The 12,077-nt window shown below is 43.0% G+C and overlaps 1 protein-coding gene across 1 annotated transcript; it reads right to left on the bottom strand.

The window, feature by feature from the left end:
• Positions 1 to 295: 295 nt before the first annotated feature.
• On the bottom strand, positions 296 to 7,481 carry LY96 (lymphocyte antigen 96). Its single transcript, XM_074146857.1, has 5 exons — positions 7,114 to 7,481; positions 4,955 to 5,044; positions 3,851 to 3,979; positions 2,001 to 2,053; positions 296 to 868 (listed from the first exon to the last, which is right to left on the bottom strand). The coding sequence occupies exons 1-5, from the start codon at positions 7,205 to 7,207 to the stop codon at positions 767 to 769; spliced, it is 468 nt and encodes a 155-aa protein (XP_074002958.1). The 5' UTR covers positions 7,208 to 7,481; the 3' UTR covers positions 296 to 766.
• Between the last annotated feature and the right edge of the window lie 4,596 nt (positions 7,482 to 12,077).

The following is a 12,077-nucleotide window of genomic DNA, read 5'->3' on the forward strand; positions in this document are numbered from 1 at the left end:
CCGCTCCTCACAAGACTTGTGCTCCAGACCCCTCACCAGCTCCGTTGCCCTTCTCTGGACTCTGAGCAAGAGCTAAGACCACACTGCGAGGTTGCGGTTACAGCTCTGGGAGGATAAATTTGGCCGTATCGGATCGGTGGGACTGGAAACTCCCTCAGATTTTATTCGCATCAGCCAGTACCACGTAACAAACTGTCACTCCTCTGGTTCGGCTCAGTGCAAACGGAGCAGAACATTAGGAAACCTCTAAAAGTAATCAGAAAAATACCGAGAGAATGAAAACCATTTCTCAACTCGATTGTACAAAAACAGTTTTATTCTTAAAATGAAAAAACAAACACAAAACCAACGGGGTTCCCAGATCCAATTGCTGCTACATTTTAAAGTGTGTAGTGCTGAATTTCTGATTTTTACGCTTCAAAACTTCTTGTATATTAGTACAGCGCAGTCTGAAGGAATCAGGAATCAGCTCTTTCATAACTCCGGGCGCAGCACCGAAACGCGGTCCTCAGCCTGACACCCGGCCGGGGTTATTCCCTGGATTATTCAGGACGCCCGATTCCCAGAGATTTTGTGCACCTTGGCTGAGCACCCGATGACAGCAGTGCTCTAAAAGGATAAGACGATCCATCCTGTAGCTTTCCGGACAGCACATGATGTATTCTATCTCGGGAAAATTCGTGTGCTTATAATTTGTCGGCTCGTATTGCAGCTGCTCGCAGAAGCGACCTCTACGCTCTGGAATTATTTGAAACTCTTTTCGCATTCAGTAAGGGTCTTGTTTTACTATCATGGTGAAATTCAAGCATATGACCATATTATTCTCAGCATCATCAGAGAATGCTCGTAAAATAATGTTGTAGTTGCCCTAAAAGCAAGAAAGAAAAAAAAAGAAAGGAAATCAGTGTCTAATTCTGCCCCCTCTTGTCCAAGTTGGTTTGGGTTATTTTGTTAAGGTATAAAAAGAACAATTCCCACAGGGACTGTTATCATGGGTATATTCAGATATATGCATATATAAAATATGTTGATCAACTTTCTTGTTATGGCAGGTGTAGTAAGGAACAGCAGTAGGCTGTGGTCCAGCGTGCCCTTGTCAGGGTCCTCTCTCCCACCAGTGACTCCTGTGCTCCTGAGGGCATCTGCTCCCCATTCCAGAGCCCTTCTTGTAAGTAATTTTTCTGACTCCACAAACAGGAATTAGTTGGGTTGATACCTTTTTTTTTCTCCTCACTGTGAGGTAGTAACCTTATTACCCTTCATAGCTGACATCTAGCAAGGATTCATATCTATTCAGCAGGTGGAGGGAGGTCATCCTCCCCCTCTGCTCTGCCCTGGGGAGGCCCCATCTGGAGTCATGGGTCCAGTTCTGGGCTCCCCAGTTCAAGAAGGACAGGGAACTGCTGGAGACAGTCCAGTGGAGGCTACAAAGATGATCCAGGGATGGAGCATCTCTCTGATGAGGAAAGACTGAGAGACCTGGGGCTGTTCAGCCTGGAGAAGAGATGAAGAGGGGACCTCATCAATGCTGAGCAATATCTAAAGGGCAGGTGTCAAGAGGATGGGGTCAGGCTCTTCTCAGTGGCGCCCAGTGACAGGACAAGAGGCAAGGGACACAAACTTGAACACAGGAAGTTCTGTCTCAGTATGAGGAGGAACTTCTTTGCTGTGAGGGTGGCAGAGCCCTGGAAGAGGCTGCCCAGAGAGGTGGTGGAGTCTCCTTCTCTGGAGATATTCAAACCCGCCTGGACACGTTCCTGTGCAACCTGCTCTGGATTATACAATAAAGGAGGAATAATAGAGGAATAATAACCTTATATTAAATAACCATTTAGCATTTCAGAGATGCTGCCATTCCAGAGTCATCACTTCAAGCAAGAGAACATTTTCTGACATTAACTTTTCTAAGGTTTCATTGAACATCTCTTTCCAGAAAATGTATACAAGTAAGTATTTTATTTTACTACTGTTATTCCTTTACATAAAATACTGAAAAGTACCTTTGGAAACGTTATTCTTGCACCTTTAATATCAAATTCTGTTGCAAGTGTTTCTGTAAAACAGAGATAATTATAATATAAACGGTTACTTAATCATAAAGCCATCAATCAAACTTCCTAAATAACTTCAAAGCAATATGCCATCTCCCCCAGCAGCACCACCAATGCAATTCACTCTTCCAAGGATAAGGCCCTCACCTCTTTCTTCTCCCCCAGGTCTGCCTGAACCACGCTAGAAAACAGAAATTTCTCTAAACCACATGTTAGAAAATAGAAATTAACCACCATGCTCCTGCATCATCTCCTGCAGACCCATCCTACTGTGATAACTCCAGTGATTCAACTTGTGATAGTAGTTTGGCTGAATGACAGCTGAAGAGAGCTGTTATTCATTTTTAAAGAAAGGAAAACACCGATGGCTCATTTTGATGTTCCTCCTGGTCTTTTTGGCTTTTAGTCTGACATCCAGTCTGAATTCTCTGGATCTGGGTCTGTGTCAGGTTAACGTTGGTTGGCCCCTACAACAGGATTGGCTCTTCTCTCATTAAAAAAGCATTATTCATGGGTGTAGACAACCTCTTTAAAAAGCCATCCAGACACTTATGTAAATGAACTGTGTTCTGGATATTAGCAGTGCCCCTCCCTCCTCTCAAGTTTTGTGTGCAGTCCAGTCAAATGCCATCTTTCCATGTCATTTTAGAGATGTTGACAATAAAAGTGTCATAATGAGATGCAGGATATTAGTAATCCTGATTTATAGAGATGTAAGCTGCATTACATTCAGCGAGACCTGGTGAAATTCAACAAGGGCAAGTGTAGGGTGCTGCACCTGGGGAGGAATAACCCCCTGCACCAGGACAGGTTGGGGGTGACCTGCTGGAGAGCAGCTCTGAGGAAAAAGACCTGGGAGTCCTGGTGGACAATAGGATGCCCATGAGCCAACAATGTGTCCTTGTGGCCAAGAAGGCCAATGGCATCCTGGGGTGCATCAGGAAGAGGGTGGCCAGCAGGTGGAGGGAGGTCATCCTCCCCCTCTGCTCTGCCCTGGGGAGGCCACATCTGGTGTCCTGGGTCCAGTTCTGGGCTCCCCAGTTCAAGAAGGACAGGGAACTGCTGGAGAGGGCACAGCAGAGGGCTACAAAGATGATGAGGGGACTAGAACATCTCTCTGATGAGGAAAGGCTGAGGGACTTGGGTCTTTTCAGTCTGGAGAAGAGAAGACTGAGGGGGGATCTGATCAACGCCTATAAATACTGAAAGGGTGGGTGTCAGGAGGATGGGGCCAGTCTTTTTTCAGTGGTGCCCAGGGACAGGACAAGAGGGAACGGGCACAAACTTGAACACAGGAAGTTCCATCTAAACATGAGGAGGAAGTTCTTTGCTGTGAGGGTGGCAGAGCCCTGGAAGAGGCTGCCCAGAGAGGTGGTGGAGTCTCCTTCTCTGGAGACATTCCAAACCCGCCTGGACACGTTCCTGTGGGACCAGCTCTAGGTGGACCTGCTTTGGCAGGGGATTGGACTGGATGATCTCCAGAGGTCCCTTCCAACCCCATATCATTCTGTGATTCTGTGATTCTGTGATTACATGGATGTTAAAGTGTAGAATTTGGAAATTCTCTATTTTAGTGGAGTTCTGGCACTGGAGAACTGCCTCTTCTGAACCTGTCTGCCGCCTTCCATGCACGGTGACTCAGTGTAGGTTGAGGAGGGAAAAAAATCTGTCTGCACGGGTTGATCAAGCAGTATTTTTCAGAAATCTGCTTAGTGGTGAAAATGGGCTGCCGGGATCTGGCCCTGTTGTGGAGGGAACCGCTGGGCGAGGGAAAGGCACCACGTATTTTCCACACCGACCTCCTTTCAGCGTCGCGCACTCTGCATATTTGTCATCGGCGCCGCTGCAGACGACTTCTTTCCAGTGGAGAGCTTTGGCGCCTTCGTACCAAACGTTGAAGACCACTTTCAAAAAGGTGATGTCACTTCCTAGGTAAGAAGGTGGGGAGGAAAAAACCATATATGCAGACATACTATTTCGATAAAAACTCGTTTTCTCTGAAAACTCATTTTCTCTATTTTTTAAAGACTTCCCCCAAAAACTAACAAAAATACGCATCTTGAAAACTGTTACTTCCAGAAAAATGAAAAGCTGGTTTTCAGCAAAAAATATGTCTTAAAAAATATTTGAGTGAACAAATTCAAAATCTGTTTTAATTTCTTCATCAAAGACAGCAGAGTTCACTCAGCTCCACAGCTAACCCAAACAAATACCCAGATGAGGACTCTATTTCTAAGCAGGTGTTGCAAACAACTCTCCCAAATGCTGGTAGCCACCATCAAGATATCTTTCTAGGGAAGCAAACTTAGTCCAGCCCCAGAGTTTTTACTCAGGAGGTGAAGTTTATGATGCAGCCATTTCACAAGTAACTCAGCTGGCCAGCTTAAAGCTGGGTTTAAAGATTAAAGTTGGGTTTGAACACAAAATCTAGTCCCATCTCCAGCTTCTGGAACATGCATGTTCTTAGTAGAAGTCCTGCCATACTTGGATAGACTAATGACATTCTCTCTCCTTAACAAAAGTGGGATCTTCTTCAGGCCAGAAGGGCTTGTGTGCAGCAAATCCTGTCTGCTTCTTCCAGACAAAGGCACGTGCACCTACACCATCTCATAGAATTGTCTACTCAAGCAGGACTCTTGGGGTAATGGTTTTAAACTGAAAGAGGGGAGATTTAGATTAGTCACAAAGAAGAAATTCCTTGCTGTGAGGGTGGTGAGAGCCTGGAACAGGTTGCCCAGAGAAGCTGTGGCTGCCCCATCCCTGGAGGGGTTCAAGGCCAGGCTGGATGGGGCTTTGAGCAACCCGGTCTGGTGGGAGGTGTCCCTGCCCAGGGCAGGGGGTTGGAACTGGATGATCTTTAATGTCCCTTCCAACCCAAACCATTCTGTGATTCTATGACTCACTTGGAATCCAAGTAAGAGCCGCCTTCCAGTTGGGTTTGTTCATGGTGCTGCAAGGCGTCAGATTGAATGTGAATGCCTGAGCTGTAGAATCTACAGGAAAAAAGTATTTCATATTGGTAGTGTCAATATCAGTAGTTTCTCCAGGAAAATAATGAAAATATACGTATGTACATGCTCACTATAAACACACACATTTTAAAATGTATTTACTATAAAATTGTCTAATATAAATACTCATAGTAAATATTAAAAATTTATTTTAAATTTTTTACTTCATTTTTAAATTATTTATATGCTTATAAATTTATTTAAATTATTATAAAATTATAATAAATTATTATAAATTATATAAATGTATTTAAATTATATGCTTATATTATCTAAATTATTTATATGTTTATATGGCAATATATCCTATTTCTTTAAGTAGCAGGAAAAGTTAATTATTTGGTTGATGATATTTTGCACACAAAACTCAAAGGCAGAAGTAGTTATACTTCTCTTTTGAAGTTACACAAACTTTTTATTAGCATTAAGCCAGCGTGGTCCTCTGCTGAAAATATCCCTACTTGTGCTAACCATAGAATCTATATAAACTTGCTGACAACAGATAAAAATGTGTTTTAATGTACCGGCATATTTTCCTGGATAATGTAAATGAGCCTTTGAGTAGTGTTGCTTTGTGAGCGACCTGACCACTGAGCATCGTACAACACACCATGTCAGATACAGTGTGATAATACATCGTACAACCTGGATCTCAGCAAATTTAGAGACCGTTAGCTGATATTTTAATTTTTAAAAAATTAATCCTTTGGAAGATTTTGTGGTCGGTATTTATTTTTAATTTTTTTTTTTAATTTTATTTATTTTAAATTTTTCTATTTTTTATTTTTATTTTTATTTTTGGAAAGAGGTCTGTTCAACCCAGCTTACTCTTATTTTTATTTTTATTTTTATATTTATTTTTATTTTTATTTTTATTTTTATTTTTATTTTTGGAAAGAGGTCTGTTCAACCCAGCTTGCTTTTTTTTTTTTTTTATTTTTTTTTTTTTTATTTTGGAAAGAGATCTGTTCAACTCAGCTTGCTTCTGCCCTCCCGAGTGTGCTGTTGCTGAAGAAGTGCCCCACTTGCCGGTGGTCTGGGGGCTAGCTGGGGCAGAGGGATGCTCCCAGTGTTAATCCGGGGGGAGCAAAAGGGACCCAGGGTGATTTACAGCGAGAGGTTCTGCCTTGTGTTTTGGGGATTAAACTGGTGGTAACCGGCAGGCAGCGTCTCATCTCGGATACGGCCACACACGGGAAATTGCGACATTAAAAAAGGGCAAACAAAACTCCCCGCGGTCTCCAGGGTTTGGTTTGCAAGCTGCAGTACCGCCGCTTGTAGCCTCGTTAAATTTTTAATACGCGAGTATTAATGTAAAGCAAAGTACCCAAAATAAACAGCCCCTCCTGTGCCTTATTCGTATGGCGATTTTACAGGTGATATACGCTAGTAACGCGCACCAGGATTCTTACTAAGATTTTTAGTAAGATTTTCAAAAGACGTTGTCCTTTCCTTGCAAAACATCTCCTCCGAACCCACCTTCTGGCCACCGAGCCTGCACGGGCACATCCCGCCTGTTCGACGTCAGGGAGGTGCCAAGTTCTCGTGGAACGGCCCAAAAAACTCAGTGACCTACACAGACCCAGTGGCCCACGGCAAGAAGGGACAGGCCACGGTGTCCCAGAGCCTGACTAATCCTCCAGCCTGGCAGATTATTGCATGCCCTCTTTTTTTCCCCCGTATATTTAAAGTTTTCGTTGCACTCTCCGAGTTAAACCAATGCGGATAATTTATACAACGCAGTACTTGCAAAACAAGTTTAAATCCCTTCTCTTCTAATATTCGCTGGATCAATCAATATTCGCCTGCTTTATTTAGGAGTGATCTTCTCTCTCAGCTACTGCAGCCAGCGTTGGGTGATATTTACGCCTTTACAGCGCAATTCTTATAACTGGCTAATTAATAACAGAAATACACTCCAGCTGAACTCTGAACTTCTTTTTCCTTTTCTGTATCCGTCAAAGAGACAAATTTGAAAGGAAGTTCACGTTTGCTCAGACTACAGTAATACCTGTGCAAAGTAGGAAAAGAATGAGCTATTTTTTACTTACCACAAAAAGTATACGACATTTCTAGATCCGGCGACGTACAAAGAAATTCACTGACTCCAGGGGTGAATAAAATGACAAAAAAAAGTCCAAACATGGTTACTCTTCTGGCTCAGTATTTGATGGAATAAACCTTTGTTTTGGGGAAAGAGGAACAAGAATTCAGCACAGTCATCCTCAGTCACGTGTCTTCAGGGAGTATTCGGTTATTCTGTCAAATTCTCTGCAATCTTAATTAACCCAACCGCAACGCTATCAGTTAACATCACGGTACATTTTGTGAAGAAAAATAAATTCCTGCCTTTGTTGTTACATTTCCCCCAGACAGCACAGCTCAAGCCGCGCGTGAAAAATGAAAGAGAAAACTGTGTGAAACGGGGAAGTGAGGAGAAGTCAAATTAAGATTACCAGAAACACGTCAAACAAAAACATTAGTCGACTCATCAGACGTAGCATTTCTTAAGGCATAATTTCAAACACTCACAGTTTCCTGTATGTAATAAAGAAGAGAAAAATCCACAGATTATGAAAAACAAGTCCACTCTTATTGATAAGCCAGGCTGGATGGGGCTTCGGGCAACCTGGTCTGGTGGGAGGTGTCCCTGCCCAGGGTTTGGAACTGGGTGATCTTTAAGGTCCCTTCCAACCCAAACCATTCTATGATTCTATGATTCTATGATACTGTAGTCAATAAGGCCACTCTTTTATTGATATGGTAGTCCATGGCTCACAAAGTTTCTGAATGAATCTCGTAGGAAGCTCACCACGCTTTAGGAGCACCCTGGAGAGGTAAAACAAGATGATGTATTTCCCAACAGGTGAGGATGGGAGCTGCAGGCAACCACCTGACATGTTATTGAGTAGAACCACTGATGTTCAGGTCTCAGATACCATCTTCAAAGCCATATCTCTCACAGTTATACTTCTTGGTGAAAATAATCTTAAAAATCCATAAAATTACAATTTTAAGTCCCACGTCCCCCACCCCGATCTCTCTTTGTGACGTTCTCCCGTGTTTCTCCTCATCATCTCTGCTGGAGAAGTGGTGCTGCAGGATTTGCCCCAGAGTCCAGAGCTGGTGGCCCAAGCCTGGGTCCCAATGGGCACCAAGCATGAGGCCCAGTAGACACCAAGCATGGGGCACAGTGGACACCAAGCATGGGTCCTAATGGACACCAACCATGGGCCCCAGTGGACACCAACCATGGGCCTCAGTGGACACCAAGCATGGGGCCCAGCGGACACCAAGCATGAGGCAGTTAATAGCAAAGGCTGTTGAATTTTGAGTGAGAAGTTTCCGTAAGAACACAAAATCTACCTGTCATCACTGGAGATAGGGTTGGAGCCCAATTTTAACCTGGGATGTTGAAAACAGTCCAGGTCGCAGATTTTTGGTACTCGAAATATTAAACCAAAAATTCCTAAAGAACTTTTGGTATTGGATACCCCCCCTTTATTTCTGTCTGTTAGTGCAATACACAAAGAATAGCATATTTTTTCTGTATCTATTATATCAGTTCAGGGACTAAACCAGGTCAGCTTTTACTGCACAAACCCAGCAGTATTGCTAGTTCCAACTACAGAAAAAGACCAAAAAGTCTAATGCCTCCTTCAGGAGAGCACAATCACCATCTAACTGACAGGAAACACAATTACATTTTTTTCTGAATATAATAAAATACGGGGGAAAAACTTTGGTTCTGTGCTAAGCTGGAAACTCGACAAAAATTACCTACAACAAACGTAACAATCAATTGTTCTGACTCCCCATCACAGTGTCTAAAAGCTTTTATTCTCACAGTTTCTGTGCACACCAGGGTAATGTTTTACATATTTTAAAGATAAATTAGCAAAAGGTTAAGAAATTTGTTTTCAGAAATTCAAACATATAACACAGGAGTTAATTTAGGAACAGCGACGCGCACAGAAACGTGACTGATTGTGCCCAGAAGAAGGGGAGCGAGTGAGAATTTTACTAAAACTTCCTAAAAGGACCAAGTAATGAGTTAATGCATGTCATAATTCACAAAATAAGACGAAAGTTTGAAAGCTTAATATGGTTAGAGAATTCTCTTCAGTATTTCCAAATATTTCTACAGACCACAAGAAGAGCCTCACCGGCCTGATGGAGTTGAAGTCTGACAGAAACTTCCAATATTTGGCTTTTAGGTGGGAATTCAAAATTCCACAACTTTCCTGACAGCTTTCCAGAGTCCATACATCGCACACGGGTTTTTGCTGTTGTTAAATAGGACGCTAAAAAACATACAAACCTCTTTGTAATCACAGCAATAAACCAGTGCTGTTTCAAAACGGCCACATTTTTGCTTAGTAAAATACGCAATGAAATTGAAATAAATTGGGAAGGCTGGAGTGGTTGGAAAAAGAAATGGAGTGATGAGACAGGCACTAAGGAGCGATGAAGCAGCCCCTAAAGAAGAGCTATTTTGTGCATGTACAGTCAAAAAAATAGGTTTCTTTCAACCACAAAGCCACAGGCACTGCCGTGGAGCGAGCCTAATCAGCGAGAAGCGTTGGGTGGCTGATGTACTCATGGGCAGACTGGAAAAGGCGCTGAGATGGACAAGATTTTATATAAAATCCCTTCTAACCTCAACGAAGACAAGCTCTCTGCTGCACTCGCTGACTTTCTAGCCCTGGTTGAAGAACAGGTGGGGTTTTTTTCAGACACTTGCTGCTGTAAATGATATAGATGAGGAATGAGTCCCCCCTGGTGGCTCAGACAGACAGACACATGGGGAAACCTCTGTATCCTCTCCTGTTCCTTATTTGCGCGTTCACTGCACAAGTCAAGACAATTCCAATGCTTTAAAAAACCAGTGTAATTATGCTTCATTTCAAAAAGGATCTGGCTGGCTAATGGGAAAATGGGAACAATCAGTTCTACTGGTATCGGGGCTAAGATACCACTTATGACCAATGATTATGAAGTCTACGACTTTGCTCAAATTGGACTTAAATCAAAATGACCTTAATAACTTTAAAATCTTTTCAGCAAGTTCAGTTTCAGATGCCTGTGGCTTTTGGTGCCCGTATTGATGCCATTCACAGAACTGACCTCTCCTGATGCTCACTGAAGGCCCAAATTATGGATGAGAGGAGTCCTCTCTGTCCCTTTCTGGTCAAGATGAAGAGCACTGGAGAGGAGGGATATAAAATTCAATATATTTTATTTTTACTAAATACCCTTTTCTTTACTATAATCTTTTTCTTACATACTCTGATCCAGAAAGAAGATGAAAAGGAAAGAGAAGTGGGAAGAGTTACACAAGTGTTACTTCACTAGAGTTTTGTGATGATTTACTTCATTTATTTTTAAACCCTGTGCAGCTACACTCAGTAGGGACCAACTCTCACATCCAATTAACAGTACAAAAAAATAAATCCAAGTCTAGAAAAGTTAGGACTTCATACCTATGGCTTTTCATTTTGTCTGCCTCCAAGATAGTGAGAGTAGAAGTTTAATTCCAAGCCTCCTCACTGATTTGTGGTTAAAATCTTTAAACTAATTTATGATATTTTTATTTTCTTTCTCCATACATCTAAAAAGTGCTTAACTTAACTTGTGATTTCTTTTCAAAATAATCACTTTGTGTTTGGATTGTTGGCTGCAGATGAGTACTTTGACCAGATAAGCACTTGTAAGTCACCGAAATCTCCCTCAGGAAAGATTTATAATATACATTATCATAATATCCCATCACAGAAAAATAAATAACAGTACAGCGGTACAGCAGGGGAACGTGCTCTGTTTCAAAGTGTTAGTCAGAGAGAATTAAAAATTATGTCCCAGTTCTTGGCATGTACTAAAACCTCAGGTTAATGTAAAACTCTTTTAAGATGTTAAGCACATTTATTCAATGAAGAAAGAGACAACAATAATTTAATTTTCCTTGCCAGGACCATTTGTGACAGTTTTTGCAGTAAACCTCTTCGCAGCTGGAAGCAGAAACATTTATTACTTCTGATCCTGGGTCTGGGGTCACTGCTGAAGACACCCCAATATAAGGGGGCTGTATATAAGGCGTGTATTGACAAAACAAAACCACACTTGGCAACCAGCATAAAAAAAACCATAGAAAATTGGAGCAATTAATGAGTAAATCTCTCTTCTCGAACCCTCTCGTCCTATCTTTAACCAAAGAAAGTCAAACCCAGGGATACTAGAAAGAGGCAGAGGATTCAGCTCCACCAGAAGGAGCCAATGAAGTACCCGAGGGTGCCCGGGGAGTCCCACCCCAGAGCAGTGAGGGCACCAGCACATACATTGCTGGCTCATGACTATGTGACATATGACTATGGCCAGCAATGTGCCCTTGTGGCCAAGAAGGCCAATGGCATCCTGGGGTACATCAGGAAGAGTGTGGCCAGCAGGTGGAGGGAGGTCATCCTCCCCCTCTGCTCTGCCCTGGGGAGGCCACATCTGGAGCACTGTGTTCAGTTCTGGGCTCCCCAGTTCAAGAAGGACTGGGAACTGCTGGAGAGGGGACAGCAGAGGCTACAAAGATGATGAGGGTCCTGGAGCATCTCTCTAATGAGGAAAGGCTGAGAGACCTGGGTCTTTTTAGTCTGGAGAAGACTGAGGGTGGACCTCATCAATGCTGAGCAATATCTAAAGGGCGGGCGCCAGAGGATGGGGCCAGTCTTTTTTCAGTGGTGCCCAGGGACAGGACAAGAGGTAATGGGCACAAACTGGAACATAAGAAGTTCCATCTAAACATGAGGAGGAACTTCTTCACTTTGAGGGTGGCAGAGCCCTGGAAGAGGCTGCCCAGAGAGGTGGGGGAGTCTCCTTCTCTGGAGACATTCAAACCCACCTGGACACGTTCCTGTGGGACCTGCTCTGGGTGACCCTGCTCTGGCAGGGGGTTGGACTGGATGATCTCCAGAGGTCCCTCCCAACCCCTGCCATTCTGTGATTCTGTGATACCCAGAGCATCTGAGAA

Source organism: Numenius arquata, chromosome 4 (genome assembly GCF_964106895.1).
Source record: "Numenius arquata chromosome 4, bNumArq3.hap1.1, whole genome shotgun sequence".
Classification (NCBI taxonomy): domain Eukaryota; kingdom Metazoa; phylum Chordata; class Aves; order Charadriiformes; family Scolopacidae; genus Numenius; species Numenius arquata.